At 30.2% G+C, this 19329-nt stretch overlaps 1 protein-coding gene across 9 annotated transcripts in view; it reads right to left on the minus strand.

Moving 5' to 3' along the window:
* The window catches only part of LOC148620383 (voltage-dependent T-type calcium channel subunit alpha-1G-like), a 113503-nt gene that overhangs the window by 36463 nt on the left and 57711 nt on the right, over window positions 1-19329 (minus strand). For 6 of the 9 annotated variants that reach the window (XM_088581224.1, XM_088581220.1, XM_088581222.1 and 3 more), the window contains 7 exons: window positions 18086-18262; window positions 14214-14326; window positions 13345-13496; window positions 12572-12760; window positions 6898-7057; window positions 3795-3950; window positions 3132-3288 (listed from right to left, as the gene is read on the minus strand). In XM_088581224.1, the coding sequence (XP_088437350.1) occupies window positions 3132-3288; window positions 3795-3950; window positions 6898-7057; window positions 12572-12760; window positions 13345-13496; window positions 14214-14326; window positions 18086-18262 (1104 nt within the window). Of the gene's footprint in view, window positions 1-3131; window positions 3289-3794; window positions 3951-6897; window positions 7058-7783; window positions 7902-12571; window positions 12761-13344; window positions 13497-14213; window positions 14327-18085; window positions 18263-19329 lie in introns of all 9 variants that reach the window. The other 3 variants (XM_088581228.1, XM_088581223.1, XM_088581229.1) reach the window with 1 other exon arrangement.

Raw genomic sequence — 19329 nt, forward strand, 5'->3', positions numbered from 1 at the left:
CTGCAAGTCATCTATCATCACACCAAACAAAGTTTCTTTTTCTTGAAAAAAAAAAAAAAAAAAAAAAAAAAAACAAGTGAACTTTCTCTCTATAGTCTAGGTTAACAGTAGCCTCTTCTACATGAAGAACTTTTTTGCCTCACAAGAATGAAAATTTGGGCCCCATATTCTGTGTTATATCATGGTTCAATTGTTTTTTATTTGTATATAAATTAATTTGAGATAAACACTGTAATCTGATTGGTTAAAGTAATTTTGTTATATCTCAATGAATACAAAAATATTGACATGCCCCTATTCAGTTAAATTCAGAGCCACTGTTCTCATGTTTAAAGATAAAAATATGTTTTAAAATTAATTTATAAGAATTGGCAATAATAAAAATTTTGTCTACTGAAAAATAACAAAATTTTCCATGTGCATATTGTTTATTGTGCAAAGTAATTTGTATTTAGCTTGTATTTACCTTTTAAATGTGGCTATTGTTCACTAATTTATTATTCATATTTATGCTTATCTAAGCAACTTCACAAATAACATTATTCTCTTCACTTTCCTTACCCTAGCTATGTACTATTAGAGATTTCTCAAAATTACCAAGATCAATCTTTCTATAGACATATTCAATTAGCAGTCGTGACTTTATTATCAAAACATTAGCATCTTTAACAATCCGAGATTAATCTTATGTAACCGAACTAAACTGAACTTGCCATAATCTTGTGATACAATAGGAATGTAGTTTTAGCCAGCTACTAAATCAGAACTGTTTTACTTGTAAATAACCCCTTGTGAGGTAGAAATTAACATTTAAGTAGCAGTATTTCTAAAAATCAGACAGAAGGTGATTCATGCATGTCAAAAACCCACAGAATTCAGTTTTATTTCTTGTTCAGAAACTGTTACTGATGGTTGTTGCACTTTTGAGATAAAAATTATATAGATTGTGCATGATATTAATACTTTGCAAGAGTTATCTATCTTGATTTGGTTTCATTAGGTTGATTTTGATGGCAGGATTTTCTGAAAAATGCAGATCTGAATGTAGAAATGATTATCATAATGGGAAAGTAAAATATCATATGCAGACAGAAAAATCATTGTTTGTTTGTTTGGTGGGTTTTTCTACACCATGAATCACTTTACCATTAGCAGTGCCTGAATTTTATGTGGACAGGTACTTAATAATCTTAGATACAATATGTAATAAAAAAAAGGCACACAATACAATAGAAAAGTACTGTCTTGTAAGCTACTGGTTCAAAACTGTTTTCACACAGCCATTTATGAGGTACTATTCATCACAGTTAAAGATTGGATTAATTCAACATCCTTTCAACAAATCATAATATATAATATGGAAAATTCAAAATAAAAAAAAAATTGGTCCAAAAGCACAACAACAAATGAAACCAACAAATAAAAAGTCACTATAGGTTTGATAATAACCCACAAGAAATCTTTGCTATTAGGCAATTCTTTAGATATTGTTTTAAGTAGCTGTCTTTGTAAGAATCGTGCAAAATCTGAAAAATGTGATACACCCCAAAAAAGGCTACATATTTTTATTTTTGTAATTAAGTTGTTTTATGGGTCTATACTATGAAATGTGTAATTATGCATTCAAATCTGCCTGCTCTTAGGAGATAATCAACACTGAAAATCCAACAGATTCTATTGTATTTGAGTGTCATTTATGGAGTTATCTCCCTTAATTTTGAAATCTACAATGCATTCTATATAATTTTTATCTCCTAAGAACACGGGTTATATGAAAAACTGAATGTTTATTTCTGTTTACTATGGTAATTCCAACAAAATATAAAAAAATAAAAATATGTAGGCTTTTAACCCATGAATCACATTTTGCATGATTCTTAGCTGGAGTGCTACTTAAAAATATATATATATATATATAACTTACTTAAACTATTTAGTGGACTCCCAGAAGCTCATTTACATTTTTTCAATGTACATTTTATTTTGGTTATTTCATGTTCTTTGTTGTATGTTTATTTTCCCTGTCTAGTTGATATCCTTGGGTTATATTATCTATTTATTTACCATTAGAATCCTGGTTCCCTTGATTTTCATTGCATATGGTGGGGACAAAGCAAAAATTTCAAAATAATTTTCTTCATTTTTTTTACATAGTTCTATTTCCTTTTTAAAATTTGTTTCAGTACACGTGCAAGTCTTACTTACTTCCTGATGAAAGATCAGAACGCAATACAATAATGCTTTAGAAATATGAGAAATTTGAAAGATGCCATGAACTTTTTGTACTGGCAGATTGAGTTAATCCTATCTGACTCCAATTTCATGGTTGAAGCCAATAACCATGAAATAATTACTCCATACAAATAACTCCGATTTCTCAACAAACTATGTTTAATAGGAAAGTCAATTGTTTTTAACAATAATTCTACCAAAGTGCAATTATTTAGTTATTACCAAATAGATAGAAACTCTTAAAAAATCAAGCCTTTTGTGATTTAATGAACAAATTGTTAGCATTATTTTGTTCTAAGAATTTATATTTTTATTTTAAAAAAATGCTTGGAAATGATAAAAAAATATATTATTTTATTAGCAAACATCCTTGGTTACCATGTTTGTCACATGACAGAAAAAAAAAAGTGCAAACTTGACAGCAATGAATCTATTCTTACAGAACACAAAAAACTGAAAACTGGGGAAAAACCAGAACTGTACTGTAACACTGTGTAGTAGTTTATAAAATGTCAACAACAAAACCTGGATAAACAGGAAACCTGTCTCCACCAAACCCTGGATAAACAGGAAATCTGTCTCAAACAAAACCCTTGATAAACAGGAAACCTGTTTCCACTAATTCCTGGATAAACAGGAAACCTGTTAATACTAAACCCTGGATAAACAGGAAACCTGTCTCCACTAAACCCTGGATAAACAGGAAACATGTCAACATTAAACCCTGGATAAACAGGAAACATGTCTAAACCCAAACTCTGGATAAACAGGAAACCTGTCTCAACCACACATCTTCTAAAATCCCCTTATGTCAGTTGCAATAACTTCAATATACTCACAGAAATTTTTTTTTATAATTGCCAATAAAAAACTTTTATCATTACAGTCCCTGTCCTCACCTTTCTCTTTATTATTAATTTTGATCTGTGCAATATCCACAGCTTTGATTTTAATTGATCTATTTTTATCATCAGTATTATTGTTATTTGTCTCAGCAGTAAGATAAGCCTCTATCTCCTTCTGTCTTTGTTCCTTTAGTTTCTTCTTCTCTTCATCCTAGAAGATAAAATTGTGCTAAATGACCTTCAATATGCCTGAATATTTGTTATCAAACATTCCAATGGCAACATTAGGGGTATATTGTGTGATAGGGGTGTCTGTCTAGAAGATAAATTTTTCAGCCAATTGACCAATACTAAACATGTGTCATCATACCATTTATTTAATGTGCTAATATAAGATGTAAACAGAACAGTACAATGATGTACTTTACATAAAAATGGATTAATGAAACCAATTTCTCTCTTCTGGATGACTAAGTTTTGTGGTAGTTTTTGTACTTTATGATTTGTTATGACACTGTAATACAAGAATACAATTGTCCAGATGGAAATGCAACACAATTAAACAAATGGCACACCATACCCTTTTCTGTAATAACAATTATTAGAGAGCATCAAGTTTTAGTATTCTATTTTAACCTAACCTTATGTTGAAAAAACAAGACAGCTTAATAATGTCACTTATACAGAGAAGTATCAATGAATGGCCAATTTACTCACCTCATGGGCAAATCCTTCCACCAAGATGGCAACCAATAGGTTAAACAGAACATAGTTCCCAAAGGTCATCAGGGCAATAAAGTAGAGTGAGGCCCAAGCTGATGTTGTCTCCATTCCATTATACAATACAGTGTTCCAATCCTCTTGGGTAAGGACCTACACACAGGGAGAAATATTTGAAAAATTATATTTCAAATTGAACCCAAAAAATTTCAAATTTATTGAATTTGTAAATGCTTACATTTTTTTATTTCTTTTTACTGGAAGCCATACAATCTGATAACAGTTTTAATCAACATTAAAGGCTTTACAACGTTAAAATGTTGTGGTCATTACCTCATGGATGGTCTCCTTTACTTTCTTACAATACTAACTGTAGAAAACAGTTACAGAAAGGTTTCCATTAATTGGTTGTAACAGACATAAGCAATACCCCTTGCAATTTATGAAAAGACTTCAAGAAATGAAATATTTGATAGTGAAAACATAACAATTTAAGTAGTACTCCAGCTAAGAATCATGCAAAATGTGATTCATATGTAAAAAGCCTACATATTTTTATTTTTGATATTTTGTTTGAATTGCCATAGTAAACAGAAATTAACATTCAGTTTTTCATATAACCCGTGTTCTTAGGAGATAAAAATTATATAGAATGCATTGTAGATTTCAAAATTAAGGGAGATAACTCTGTAAATGACACCCAAATACAATAGAATCTATTGGATTTTCAATGTTGATTATCTCCTAAGAGCAGGTAGAATTGAATGAATAATTACACATTTCATAGTATAGACCCACAAAACAACTTAATTACAAAAATAAAAATATGTAGCCTTTTTTGGGGTGTATCACATTTTTCAGATTTTGCATGATCCTTACAAAGACAGTTACTTAATATGTAGATAAAATAAAAACAAAATGAAAATAAAACAACAAATTTTACTATAAAAACTGAATTGCATGTCATACTAATATATTTCAATTTGGAAAAAAGGCGGGTGTGAAGTATGACAAGATCGTTAAAAATCGAAGAAAAATAAAAGTCTGGTGTGAAGTATGACAAGATCGTTAAAAATCAAAGAAAAAAATGTCTGGAGCAAAGTATGACAAGATTGTTAAAAATCGAAGAAAACAAAAAGGAGAATCCATAGTTTCTGACAGACAATTTAGACAGTTTTAATATGTTTAAACATATTTGAGTTAACATGTAAGATGGTTCAGGGACGATTTTACGAGGTCTTCAAACAAAGCGGAAATTGGTAAAATCTAAAATAAACAGTAAAAAAATCGTAATGGTAAAATCCAGATATCATTTAGGGGAATTCTGCTAAAGAGCGGAAAAAAATCATCCCTGATTGTTACCATTTCAATTCTTGAAGTCTTTTCATTGAGAGGCATATACCATATTTGTCAAAAAAAAAAAAAAAAAAAAAAAAACAGAACGTACTGTTAAGGTAGTAATTCTAGCAATTTTTGCAGTGATATATAACACTACATAACGCTCATTTTTTGAAGCCATGAAAATTGATATTCACAAAAAATGTTCACTTGATAGAGTCTGCAAAAAATAGCAACTGCCAAAAACTAGCACCTTTACAATAATTAGATTTAAAAATACCCTCTATTACCTTACATTTGAACCTCTAAGTAACCTTCTACATTATTCATTTATACAATTTCACAATTAGGAAATTTGTAACATGCATAATACCAATACATCTCCTTAGTAAACAACACAGAACAGAACCGATAAAGATACAATATTATGAGAAAATCTTTTTAAATGTTAGTCCTTAAATCTCTAACACAACGATAAAATACAACAATAAAAGCCATGCAGGATGTTACAACATGCATGTGTCACCATCAAACCTTTATACAGTAACATCAGGGAGAAAAAGGACTCCAAAATATTTAAAAGAGATAAATGCATATATATATATAAAACAAATAGCAATTTCAGGGAGAATAAGTTTATTGTTGTTTATCTTCATCACTTTCATTATTCCATGGTAAAAGTAAAATTTGGCAATGATTATTATGTACATATGTAAGTGGATACTGAGAAATTTGTTTGGGAGTATAAATTATCAAAACAAAACTGTTCTGAATGGGAATACATGAATTATGTAATATTTTCCTAATAGAAAAAAACACAAAAATAAATCTCCATGAAATTGCTTTTTCATTTAAAAGAAAAAAAAAACATGAATTTTTTGTCCCAAGAAAGTGAGTGTCTCTACAGTATAGAAGTTTGATAGTATGTTTATTTTTATCTAGAGCAAGTTTGTGTGTATGTTTGTGTAAGTACAAAAATTAGTTTGATATGCATTCAAAACTTACCAATTATGTTACCTCTGCTAGAAAGCTTGAATCTCTTTTTATAAATATGCCAATGTTTTTGGATAAATATCTGCTGCCATCATTCATTAAAGGGTATTTAAATTTCTGAATGAAATTTTAACAGTAAGGGGAGATAATTATTTAACAACCCTGTGGCAAAGGGAGACAATTTGTGCAATGTCATTATTAATAAAACCTTCCAGTGCCCAGGTAATTCAAAATAATCAATGTATAAACAAAACTAAAAAAAATTCCAGAAAATCAGCTGTAGTAACCAATTGAAATGAAGACTTCCAAATCACCAGAGAGATAATTGATTGCAAGGGAGATAACCAATACAACATAAGAAATTAAGCAAAAGCAGCAATAAAATGTCTTCCACCATTTCAAGCAGCAAAAAAATTGCCTTCCACCATTTCAAGTAGCAAAAAAAAATATATTTAAAAAAATATATATATCCCAAGTTCATTCAAAATGTCAGAAACATTTTAAATTATGCAGATTATTAAGAAAAATAAAAAATTATAGCAATTTATCTTCAATATAATTGCAGAGCAATAAATTCATTACAGAAATATGTAAGAAATACATTTAAAAGAAGAGTATAAAAACATTCATAAAAAAGTATACTGGACAACAAAAACAGAACTTTTCATAAAAAAAAGTGTTGCATGAGGCAAGTCCATAACCGCAGTGCAGAAAAAAATGGATAAAAATGCTTAAAAAAGAAAAGGAAAAAGAAACCAACGAATTTTACCTGGAACACGGTTACGAGGGACCATAACAAGGAATTAAAATTGGCTCGATCGCAGGTACAGGTGTTAGTGGAATTGAAATCATCAAGATCGCCACAGAAGCAGGGCGAACCATCTTCCCGCCAACAAAATTTCCCTCCGAATAAATTCATTCCAAGCACACTTAAAATACATTCACAAAACTATTATTGGTTTTGTTTTTTTTATTTGTATTTAATAGATATCTGAAGAAGGCCACTTCAAATATATGTTTAAGTTTCAGTGTAGAAGTAGGGCTGTACATACTAAAACAGTGAAATCTTAATTTGACACAAGATATCAAACTTGCATGCATACAAGGACTTATGGGAATGGTGATTATGACTTTAAGGAAAAATTTTTCGTTAAAGAGTCGAGATTAATTTTATCAAACAGGTAAATGAAATGGCCTTAGTCATTAGTAAACTGAAATAAAACTTGGTAAGGTTAGTCATAATAATCACACAAAGCTCCAAAACAGAGAATCAAAATAACTTTTTATGCAGATGGCACAGAAATCTTTCTTAGTAAATATACTAACAATATTCATATAGACAAGTTTTATTAATCAGAGATACGAAAGCCAAAAGGTATAAATACCAGATTTTTTAATTTCTTTGAAAAAGCTAAAATTGGTCCAGTCTCAAAGACCTGATGAAAAGATCAAAATGTGCATGTGACCACTCAGTTTTGGAGCTTTAACAAGCTGTTATGGTTCGTTTGTGCAATGCACAGCATTGACCTTTTATCAACACAACACAAAACTCCAAGGCACTGCAGGGTCAACAAAAACATGTTACTGCTTAGCAACGGTTGCTAGGTTACACAATATCAAACTAACAAAAAGGATTGTTGTCCTAATCTGTATACCTGGAAGACAGTTATTATGGCCCAGAGAAGCGAGTCGAAATTCTTTCGATTGCAGTAACGAGTGCCGTCATTGAGGTATTTACAGAACTTGCAACCAAAGAGATTCATTCCCAGAATGCTACAGACAAAATGGAAGAATATCATTAGTTTGCTCATGGGATAAAAAAAGTTTCAGAAAGTGCTAATATTTACAGCTCAGTGGTAGAAATAGAATTTATTTGAAATTCAATGCAAGCAATATTTAAACTCATGCCAAGTTAAAATACAGAATAATAACTGAAATCAATAGATAATATACAATAATTTTACTGATTGCTCATTTCAAAATGTCCAATAAATTTTAAGTCACAACTTTAAATAAGTAAGCATCTTCAAGTAAACTGCAAAATACAATACTCTTATCACAAAACGCTATCATCTATCCTATTTCCTTGTGGCTGTTTTTAGTTTAAAATAAAACACTTTGAAATTTTTTGCTTCATCTGATGAATCTTCCCAGCACGAGATGTGCACATAAATACCATTTCTACATGACATAAAGTTACTATGGAAAAGTCTTATCAAACATAATCATTTGTTTATAGAGCAGGGTTTTTATATTCCTATTGGGAAAAACAGGATATGTATGATTTATTACAAGTCATGATTGTGTTTTAATAATGTATATATAACTGCACCAAATTAAGCTTGGACTTGAGTCATATAGGTGGTTATATAAACAGGGTAACCTGTCAAACCAAAGCCATTTTGAACTCTGAACATTGTTAACCATATCATGGTTAATAATGCATTAAAACTGATATCTAAAGACTTAAAACAGTGTCTGGTTTAGGGAGGTATTATAATTATTCAGGGTTCAATTTAGACAGGTTTCTAAAAAAGGAGAGGACACTTACCCTACTGTTGCACCTGGTCCATGCTCCCAGTTTTTAGTGGAGTCCAAATTGCTCATTTACTTTTTTTATTTTGTATGTATTATTTTAGTTACTTTTTGTTCATTGTTGTGTGTGTCTTTTTTCCATGCCTGGTCTTTGTCCCTGGATTACATTCTTTTGATTTCGTCTAGAATCTTGGTTCCCTTGATTACTCTTTCACTGTATCTAATATCATACCCCTACAAAGTTATTTAAGGAATGACTGTTACATTTGTTTGGTCTATGAAGAAATAACCTCAATCCCATGATGCACACAGAATAACCTGCAATTAGAAGGTTATTTTAAATTGTGCACCACAGGAATTGAGGTTATTTCAAACAGATTGAATAAAATAAAACAGTCATTCCTTATAATTTAAATTAAGTTCCATAACTCAATGAGTGAATCATTAAAAAGATTTGATGATGTCACAGTCATTACAAACTTTGGTCTATGAGACGATAAATGAAATTTTTAATCCAATCGAAAACCGTGTTACTTCTGAAGTTAACTTGTACGGGAATCACTCTTTGTGTTTATCAGCCCACATTTCTTGAGAGTGCAACTCAAACATCACAAGGTATTTTAGTTACTGTTGGAGAGAGAATTGAACAGAAAAGTTTAATATTTAACTCCATATGAAGTGGGGTATTCTGTACATAAGCTTGCTTTGGCAAAGTATCTCTAATTGTTTTTTTTCTCATAATTAAATGAAGGTTAAAAAATGTACTGTTACCATGTAAGAAACTAAAAATAGGAGAAAGACATTGTTTAATCAGACAGAATGATAGGTTTATTTAAATGGGCAAAAGTATTTTAAATAAAAAAACTTTGTGAAATGTTAAAATTGAACAATTCTACAAAAACTTAGTCAAGAAGACGGTACAAAAATAAATATTTTAAAAACCTTCGTATTAAGAAACCTTCTTATTATAAAAGCCATTTTGATCATCCAAAAACAAATGTGTCTATAGTACATGATAACTTGCTTTAGTTGTAGACGTTCAATTATCTTAATTTTAAACATTCTTGGTCTAAAAAACACAACAATTGGTCTTTGAAAATGCAGTATTATATCAAACAGCAGAATCTGGCAGCATCAAAAAGGATTTGTTTATAAATTGATCATATCTCACATAAAATCACTTCACAACAAGATTGATTTAAATTTCTGATGTTGACATATGCAGTATATACATATTATATAACTATAGATTTACTTTAAACACCTGATTTCTCCAGTAATTTTGTATATAAAATCTAAATTTGACTCATCAATACCAATTTATCGAGCATTATGTAATCTTAGTGATATTTCATATTTCATATTGGCAGTTAAAATCAATTTATAAAGTTTAAAAAGGTGATCTAAGACATATTTGAAGCTTTATGGCCAACTCCTTCAGGGAAAAGGATGATATTTAGATGTAGACAATACGTTTCATACTTCTTCAAAGTTCTAAGTACGCATGTTCTTACTTTATACACATTAGTACACATCATATCATAGATTTTTCTATATATGAATTAGAGCTGAAAAATGGCTGTTTCCCAAAACCAAACAAATGATAATTTTTCAAAAATGTTTCATAAAATTCCCAACATCCTATTATTGATTTCTAAAATATGACTGTCCAAGCTCACCAAATAAGGTGAGTATTTTCTATTTCTACCTTTCAAAAATCTCTGAATTTCACTTTTGTTAAGAAATGTGTCAAATTTACAGACTCTCCTGTAACCAGCTGTAAGAAGAAACATGACTGTTTTACAAACTTTAGAGTTCGTTATATACTTTTATTTTTTTTCCCACAAATTGAAAGGCACAGGCATCTTTTAAAAAGAGGAAACATCACTGATTCTAAACCACAAAGAAATAAGAAAAAACTACTTTTTTTTTATAATTCCTTTCAAGAATTCCAAACAAATAACTTATGGGTGCAAAATTTTCAGATTTTGAGGCAAAAAGTGTAAACAAAACAAACTGTCATTTTCCATTTTTGGTGAATGCTAAGTGGTGCACTACGTACTTGCGCCTAGAATAAACATTTCACAGTCCATCTTAATATGTTAAAATTAGCACTTGAAAACAAGATTGGTATCCATAGTAGCCATAAGACCCTGTCACCACAAACAAGTGCAAATGTCCCATTACTACCATAAAAAAATGGTTGAATATGATCAACTACATATGGTAACTAACAACCCTACAATTATTATCCCTCAAAATTAGAGGGATAAAAAAATTTTTTGTATCTTTTTTTTCTTCTTCAAAATCTTCTGATTTTAATCCCACCGTATAGTGATCTAAAGATCTGGACCCAAACTGATCTTGTAATCAAAAGACCCTGACTAAGTATTCTAAAGCGGTATCATTCAATCCAGTATATCCACTCGATTGGCATTCTATAATTAACTTATTTACAGGCACGAAATTAAAGTTTTTCACATAAATGTAAATTATCAGGCAACAGGTGAGTGACCCTTTCAATCTTAAAACAAGTCTTCCCCAGTAGATCTAGACAACAGAGTCAAGTTGATTGATTAAAATGGGGAAAAAATAAGACCTCTGATGTAATAACCTTGACCAAGATCTAGAACAGTGATGTCCAGACTATAATCATCAATTTTGAGCCAATAGATCTGAGTCAAGATGTCTGTGTGCAATAATTAGAGAATTAATGGGCATTTAGTTCCTATGGTTCTGTTAACGTTGAGTGCCCTGTCAATTTAAAGACTAAACCAATTTAATGAAGAGTTTTGTTTATTTTTCTCTTACTGGAAAAAAATAAATTCCAGTACATTATATATTTACGTCAAGGAGTCAAGGAATGATGATAGTACTATAGAAATTTGTGCCTAAAATAAAGAAGAAAAATATTTGGTAACCAAAAATGATCCAGCACTTCACATTTTTTCAAGGTGAAAAAGGGCAATAACTCTTGAAAATACCATACCTAAATTTGACCTAGATTTCATGATTGACAAAATTATCATGAAGTTTAAAAAGATGTGCTGATCTTTTATTTTCTTTGACAAATCATAAGTGAAACAAAGAAATCTTTAATTCAAACCCATTACACAGGAATGAAAACATATAATTCAATAGTATGGGATTGAAATTTGTAAACAAATTTAAGAAAAAAAAACAACATGATTTTCTATTAAATATGAGTCTTGTAAAGTACAAATTTAAAGGTAAACATGTTGTTGTCTTGAACAAAGAAATATTTTGATTTTTTTTATGGAAAAAAAAACAAAAATAACAAAGCATTAAGTCTCACTGACAGTCAAAGTTTAGTTGCTGAAAAAACAAAAACATGATAATCAAAGTTGTCTCAAACTACCCACTTCATCATTAAAATTTCATAGAATTCTGATGTAAAAGAAGTAAAACTCAGATATAAAATATCAGATAGAAAACTAACCCTATAGCCATCTTTACTCACATGTCTACAACACATGGTTGTTCAATCTTTTAAACTTTTTTCATTATCTTAGTGCTGCACCATTTAGATTTTTTTGCAAGAATCGTGATATTGTAATTAATATTTTATCCAATGCATTGGTGCACGACCTTTAAAATGGACCAAATAATTTTACTAAAACTTGATTTTTGCAGGGAAAGGTCTGCTCTATTTCAGGCTAGGATGAACAGGATATCAAAATCAATAGAGTTTTACTTAAGGTTAATTAAACCATTCTAACAATCTAAAATAAAACATATATCAACCCTTATTGACCTCATCTCATAGCAAACTGGCATAACCAATTTTCCATCCACACACTCCCCTCCCCCTAAAAAAGGGGGAAAATAAAAATTGTTCTTACCAATGAAAAAAATATACTATTAAAAGTTTTTAATTAAATCTTTACCTGAATATAAACATGAACAGAACAAGAAGAGCGAAGAATGTAGCAACGTTATCCATCGTCCGCAACATAACCACTAGCTGTCTACGCAAAGCTGGCAAAAAACGAACTAATTTTAGAATTCGTAATAAACGGAAAGTTCTTAAAACTGAAAGACCACTGGCGCCACCTTGCTGCAGTAATTCCACCATACTGTAAAAAAAAACAGTTAATGAACTGTTGTTACAAATTTGAATGGAAGTTATTCATATTTTGTTTGTATTTTATGCACATTATATCATATTCATTTCATAATCTATTCTGGACTTCCATCAATTTTTACTAAGGAGCTGTCCTGAGGATAATTCAAGTTTTTTTTTGTTTATCAGATAAAAAAGACAGATCTAATAAAGTTTTGGTCAATTGTTATGGCAAGATTCATACCCACCAACCATACTATACACATATCTCTTTCTTCCCTTTTTAGGTGGAGATTAATTGAAAGTTTTGATGATATGCATTACCCATCCTCACAACTGAATTTTTTTTTACATCCTTGTTATTTGAGTTATTCAGCAAAGCATAGTTTGAAATGTTTGCCAATGGCATTAATTCCAACACATTTCAGTGGCCAGAAAACCCATTACTTTTTCGCTCTGTATTTTGTTCATTGTCTAAATCCTGTCACATTTGTTTTGTTATTGTCAATGAGACATCCTTTAAAGTACAGTTACCACAGTTTCACATATAAACCATCAATATGGAACACATTTTCTATATACAACATCAATATTTACCTTAATATCACAATGAAGCCATCAAACACATTGAAGCCATTTTTGATGTAACCAAACGGCCCATAAGCAATCAGCTTAAGAATCATCTCTAAAGCAAACAGTATGCAGAATACAATGTTACTGTACTCTAGAGCTTCTGTTAGTGAGTCTGGCTGTAAAACAAAGAAATATTAACACACAAACAAACAAACAGACCTTATTGTTCTTCAAATTAGTGTTTTTTGGCTAATATAGCTCTATGCTTAGGAATACATCAATTTTAGCATCGTGCTATCTGAACCAATTTAAACCAGAAGGTGCTATGAGACTGTCATATTTAAAATTTGTGGTGGAGAATAATAGGATAATTAACTGGAAAAGTGAATAACCAAAATATGATCATGAATATTCAGAAGAACCCTTAGATTTAACAAGTGTGTGGAACTTGTTCCATGCAAGAATTAAATCTTCATGCATTCTTGGCATCAATATATCTATATACTATATCATTAACATTTGAGAGATGTTCTTTGTTGTTAATATATCACCTTTATTGTAAAACCTCAAAAAAGGACTTTGATTCTACTTATTTCCCCATTCAAATTTTCATACAAGTTAAATTATTCAAAATGAAACAAAACCTCAAAATAAAAGTATAAAGCATTTTAAATTGTTGACTGAATGAGTCTTTAGCAACTATATTATCTATTGCTCAGATATAGCATTCAGACCTTATCTGTTGCTCAGATATAGCATTCAGACCTTATCTGTTGCTCAGATATAGCATTCAGACCTTATCTATTGCTCAGATATAGCATTCAGACCTTATCTGTTGCTCAGATATAGCATTCAGACCTTATCTGTTGCTAAGATATGACCTTGAAACTAACCTGATGGTGATGTTCTATCCCCATACTTAAGGTGTTAATTAAGATGGCCACCAGTATTCCCCAACGGAAGAATTTGTGCTCTACCAACTGCTCCATCTTCCACTGAAAACAATCTAAAATAGAACAAAAAACACATTCAATCTAAAATAGAAAAAAACACAAACTAAGCAAATGTACATATTATACAAGAAATCGATGACAGCTAAAAACACATATAATACATTTTCTATAAAATTTGTTTACAACCTTTTATATATTCTCACTAAAGTTTCCAAATACATTGCAATGTTCACACATTGTTTTTTTTCTATATTTCAAACACATTAATAATTACATAGTGTTTCAGAAAAAAAAAATTCACAAATGGGCGAAATACATGGTACTTTTTCACATCTGAACAGAAAAATGGTTTTGATAAATGTTCGGACCATTAGGTGTGAACCTAATATGTACAATGTATCATTTTTACCACTGAGTGTGTGGATAAAAAATACTACTATGAAGGTACATGTAAGTTATCAATCCTGTACAGTGCCACCTATGTAAACGGTACTCGCTTTGGCATTTACTATGGTTCGGTTTAGAGGCAGGTGTTTGGTATACAAATGCTAAACTGTCTGGTTTAGAGAGGTTTTATGGTTTTTAAGGGAGGATTGTCTTGCACATATAGAAGAAATAAATATAGCTTGCATGAAACTTCCATCATTTCTCAATCACACTAAAAATTTATAGCAGTTATAATCTTCTTTGAAAAAAAATAAAGATAGGCAAAAGTTTTCGATAATTTAATTTTCACCAGCTTCTTTTAACTTTAATTGAAAAATATTGGTTGTGGACATACAAAAAAATTAACGATAATTTTTTTTCTCTACAAAGTTGATGTCTTGCTTTTTATGCCTTTGTTTCAAATTGGAATTTCTTTTTATTATAGAATCTGAACTTCTGCTTTAGATACCTAGTCACTTCGACTTAAGTACAGCTCTACCTAAAAACCAGGCATATTGTTATCCCAAAAATCTTTTGATTGGAAATCCTTCAATTGACCTAAAAGAAACTGCATACAATAAAGCAATTAGAGTACAAATGAAAGTGGGTACCTGGAGATATTTACACTTAAAGTTTATGGTTACATTCTACAATAGAAAAGTACTGGAAAATTTCCTGCCAAAATTTTTTTTCACAAATATAGCAGATCCAAGGAAATGAACGCTGTAGGATGTAACAATTGTATTTGAACAGTTCAACTTGAGTCATGATGAATCACTGTCCACCATATCATTAAACAAACCAATACTTAAAACATTGTAGGCATGAATACCAGACAATATTCTTATCTTTTTAAATCTAATTACAGGAAATTACCTAGAAAAGAGCTAAACTTGTCATCAAGAAAGACAAGGCATTATAATTTTTTTTCTCTTTGTCATCTCAGACATTTATCATGCGTCATTAACGTAAAATAAGACATTATTATTTTTTCTATAAACTTTGAAAGGTACGTTTGATGGGCTTTATTGAATCAGTTGTGATAACTTCCTGTCTTAAAATAAGAATTTATATAATGAATGTGATCTTCTTGATGATTAGTCTTTTGTAGACAAATGCAGTAAATATGCGAAAAAATTATTAATGTTCATACATCTTAATAAAAAAATCTGATACAACATTATCTCAAATATGGAATAACTAGGTCGGAGAAATATTTTTCAAAAAATAATATTTCATAGTATTGTATTTTGATGAACATTGAAGTCTGTCTAAACCAAGCCCCTTTACAACTCAGATATTTATCCAAGCCCCTTTATGATTCAGATATTTATTCAGTTAATACAGGTGTTTGATTTACACAGGTTAAAAAGTATTGAAATTGATATAAATGGACTTAAGAAGATGTCTGGTTTACACAGGTTATAATGGTTAAACCAATTACTGGCTTAACCAGGGTTAAGCGTCCCCTCATTGCTAAGAAAATTGACCTACGGACCTCAAACTTCAACCTATGACCTTGAAAATCAAAAGTGTTCCATATAAAGTCAAAGTCCATTGACATAAGTTAATTCTATAGTTATTAAAGTGTTGATAGACAAAAATAATGTATATGACATTACAACTTTCCAATATTCCATGAGTGTTGTTGGCTTGTGTGTTACTTTAATCAAAAGTGATTTTCTATTATATAAGAAAGTTTCATGAACCTCTGACAGCAAGAACATTTTCAAAGATTAAAAATAATTTAAGTAGTGTGAAAGTTCAGATAAACCCTATGTCTCCCTTTCATAATGATATCAATACTCCTTTTGTCCTTAAATATTTAAGTAACAGTCTTAGTAAGAATCATGAAAATTCTGAAATGTGATACACCACAAAATGGCTACATAGTTTCATTTCTTATATCAAGTTGTTTTATGGGTCTACATGGTGAAACGTATAACCATTCATTCCAATCTATCTGCTCTTAGGTGATAATCTACATCGAAAATCCAACAGTTTTTATTGTATTTTAGTGTCATTTACAGAGTTATCTCCCTTAATTTAGAACTCTACAGTGCATTCTATATAATTTTTATCTCCTAAGAACAAGGGTTATATGAAAAGCTATATGTTAATTTCTGTTTACTATAACATTTTAAACAAAATATCAAAAATGAAAATATGTCGACTTTCCAACCATGAACCACATTTTGCATGATTATTATCTCGAGTGCTACTTCATCTATGAAATCTGATTGATTTGGAAGCAACATAAACTGTTGTTAAATTGGTTCTTTTGGATTCAAGGATACAAAAAATATCAAAATATCAAGAATCTACATCATTCTTAAAACATTTTATTTTTTTCAATACAGCCTTGAGGGAATTTAAAATCTGCAAATGTTTTCTCCCAAGAAAAATACTTAGCAATACAGTGTAACATAAACGAACTATAGTAATAAAACCTGAAGGAGCTACAGAACAAATTTTGCAGTTTAAAATCAGGTCTCTTCAAGTTAATAACTTGGTTCTCAGGGCCTCCCTTGTCTCTTTTGATGGTGTCCATACCTGTAAATCCTCCCATGTTAGGCAGAAGATTCACATCAAATCAAGGAAAATTCAGAATAATATAAGATCTGTGGAAGGTTTTATATAATTTTTTTTTATATTTTCTGTAAAAATACAAAATAATACTAAAAAATTTGCTTTTACGTAAAAATTTCCCACATGAGACAGTGTCAATGGGGAGGATCTTCCAAATGAACTGTTCCAAAGGTAAACAGATATGGGTGCATTACAGCTTCTAAGTATGCCTCCCCTCATCAAATTCCATGAAAAATGGCCTAAAAAACAAGAAATTAGCTTTGAAGGGCCTTAGCTGTTAGTCACTTAATTGTGAGTCCCATATGTCACTTTATCTTTCAATTTTTCTAGGAATGTTTTGAGAGCATTCAAGGTAAGGCATGAAAGTAATAGAGTTTTCATGTGATCAGACTCAGGAATTTACTTCTATAGGATAATTAATGTTTTTTAAATTTCTTCAAATTTATCCATCTTTTATTTGATAACATTGATTACCTTTCTTTTGAGTATAAAGTTTTCAGATACTGACTGATGAAATCTTTATAACCTCAAAAAAAAAGGCAAAATAATTGACATCAGGCCTGAAGCCAAACTTTGGGTAGTGGATGATTGGGTAATAGGTTGTGATGCCCTTCCATGCCCCTGCAGGAGGCCAACAGACCTTTTTACTATTGAAAATGAGCTAAAAATAGATTAAGATCTTCTAAGTTGGGAACATTTTGTCCAAATACATTTGTGTATTTCCCCTTCTGAATACCCATAAATATTGTCAGGCTACAGGACTGTGAGATCATATTCACTGATTTCGAAAATCTTACTTTTATTATGAACATTTTTCTTCTTCTGTTTACCACATTCAGGATCCTTTTCCTTCTCATTATCGGAAATATCGTGAGAAACATGATTACAGGTGTGATTGCATTGTTTATCATAATCATTCACCAGGTAACAAATCTGTTTGTCTCCAATTACATCCAGAAGATCTTCAGGAATTGCTAAAAATAAAAACATAATGTACTTCCATTAAATATTGACATTTTCTCATGCCCAATTTCATAATGTCACCCAATTTACCCATATTCTTCAAGATTTCCAATTAATTAAGTTCATAATCGGTAAAATCAATGATCGCTTCTCAAATGAGTGATATAATTAATACTGAACAAAGAGGGAGACATAAACAATACTTGTAAGGCAGAAATAATCAAGACATTTAAAGGAAATGCTGAAACAGGGACACTATAGTGGGCAGCGAATTTTAGATTTGGTAAAGCAATAATAGAATTGAAAATGTCAACGCTATTAAGTTGCAGTCTTTGTAAGAATCATGCAAATTCTGTAAAATGTGATACACCTAAAAAAAGGCTACATATTTTAATTTTTGGTATTAAGTTGCTTCATAGGTCTATATTATGAAATGTACTATTATTCATTCCAATCTGTCTGCTCTTAGGAGATAATTAACATCAAAAAGCCAATAGTTTCTATTGTATTTAAGTGTCATTTACAGTTATCTCCCTTAATTTTGAAATCTACAGTGCATTCTATATAATTTTTTATCTTCTAAGAACATGAGTTGTATGAAAAACTGAATGTTAATTTCTTGTTTTCTATGGCAATTCAAAAATAATATCAAAAATAAAAATATGTAGGCTTTTCACCCATGAATCACATTTTGCATGATTCTTAGCTGGAGTTCTATTTAAGTTCATTGTATCAAAAGCTATGAAGTGGTCATTTTTATCTGCTAGAGGAAACAATTGCAGTGCAAGCAAGTTAGATTGGGTATATCAGTATTACTTGAAACATTTAAAATAAAGCTCAGTCATCATCAATTTTCTGAACAATATGCAATGAAACAATATTGGTTAAATGCCGTTAAGCCATATTAAGTTATGTTTAAAATAGAACTCTGTTATGGACAATTATGTTTATAAAATGCAATGAAACAGAATAAATAATTTTTTAGAAGTAATTTAACAAATGGTATGACAAGTTTTTTCCTAACGTATACAATTTAAAGCTAGCTGTAAACTGGTCTTCTATGATGTTAGAAATGAAT

Source organism: Perna viridis, chromosome 4, assembly GCF_037379345.1.
Source record: "Perna viridis isolate PV_CMFRI_1.1 ecotype Kerala chromosome 4, ASM3737934v1, whole genome shotgun sequence".
Classification (NCBI taxonomy): domain Eukaryota; kingdom Metazoa; phylum Mollusca; class Bivalvia; order Mytilida; family Mytilidae; genus Perna; species Perna viridis.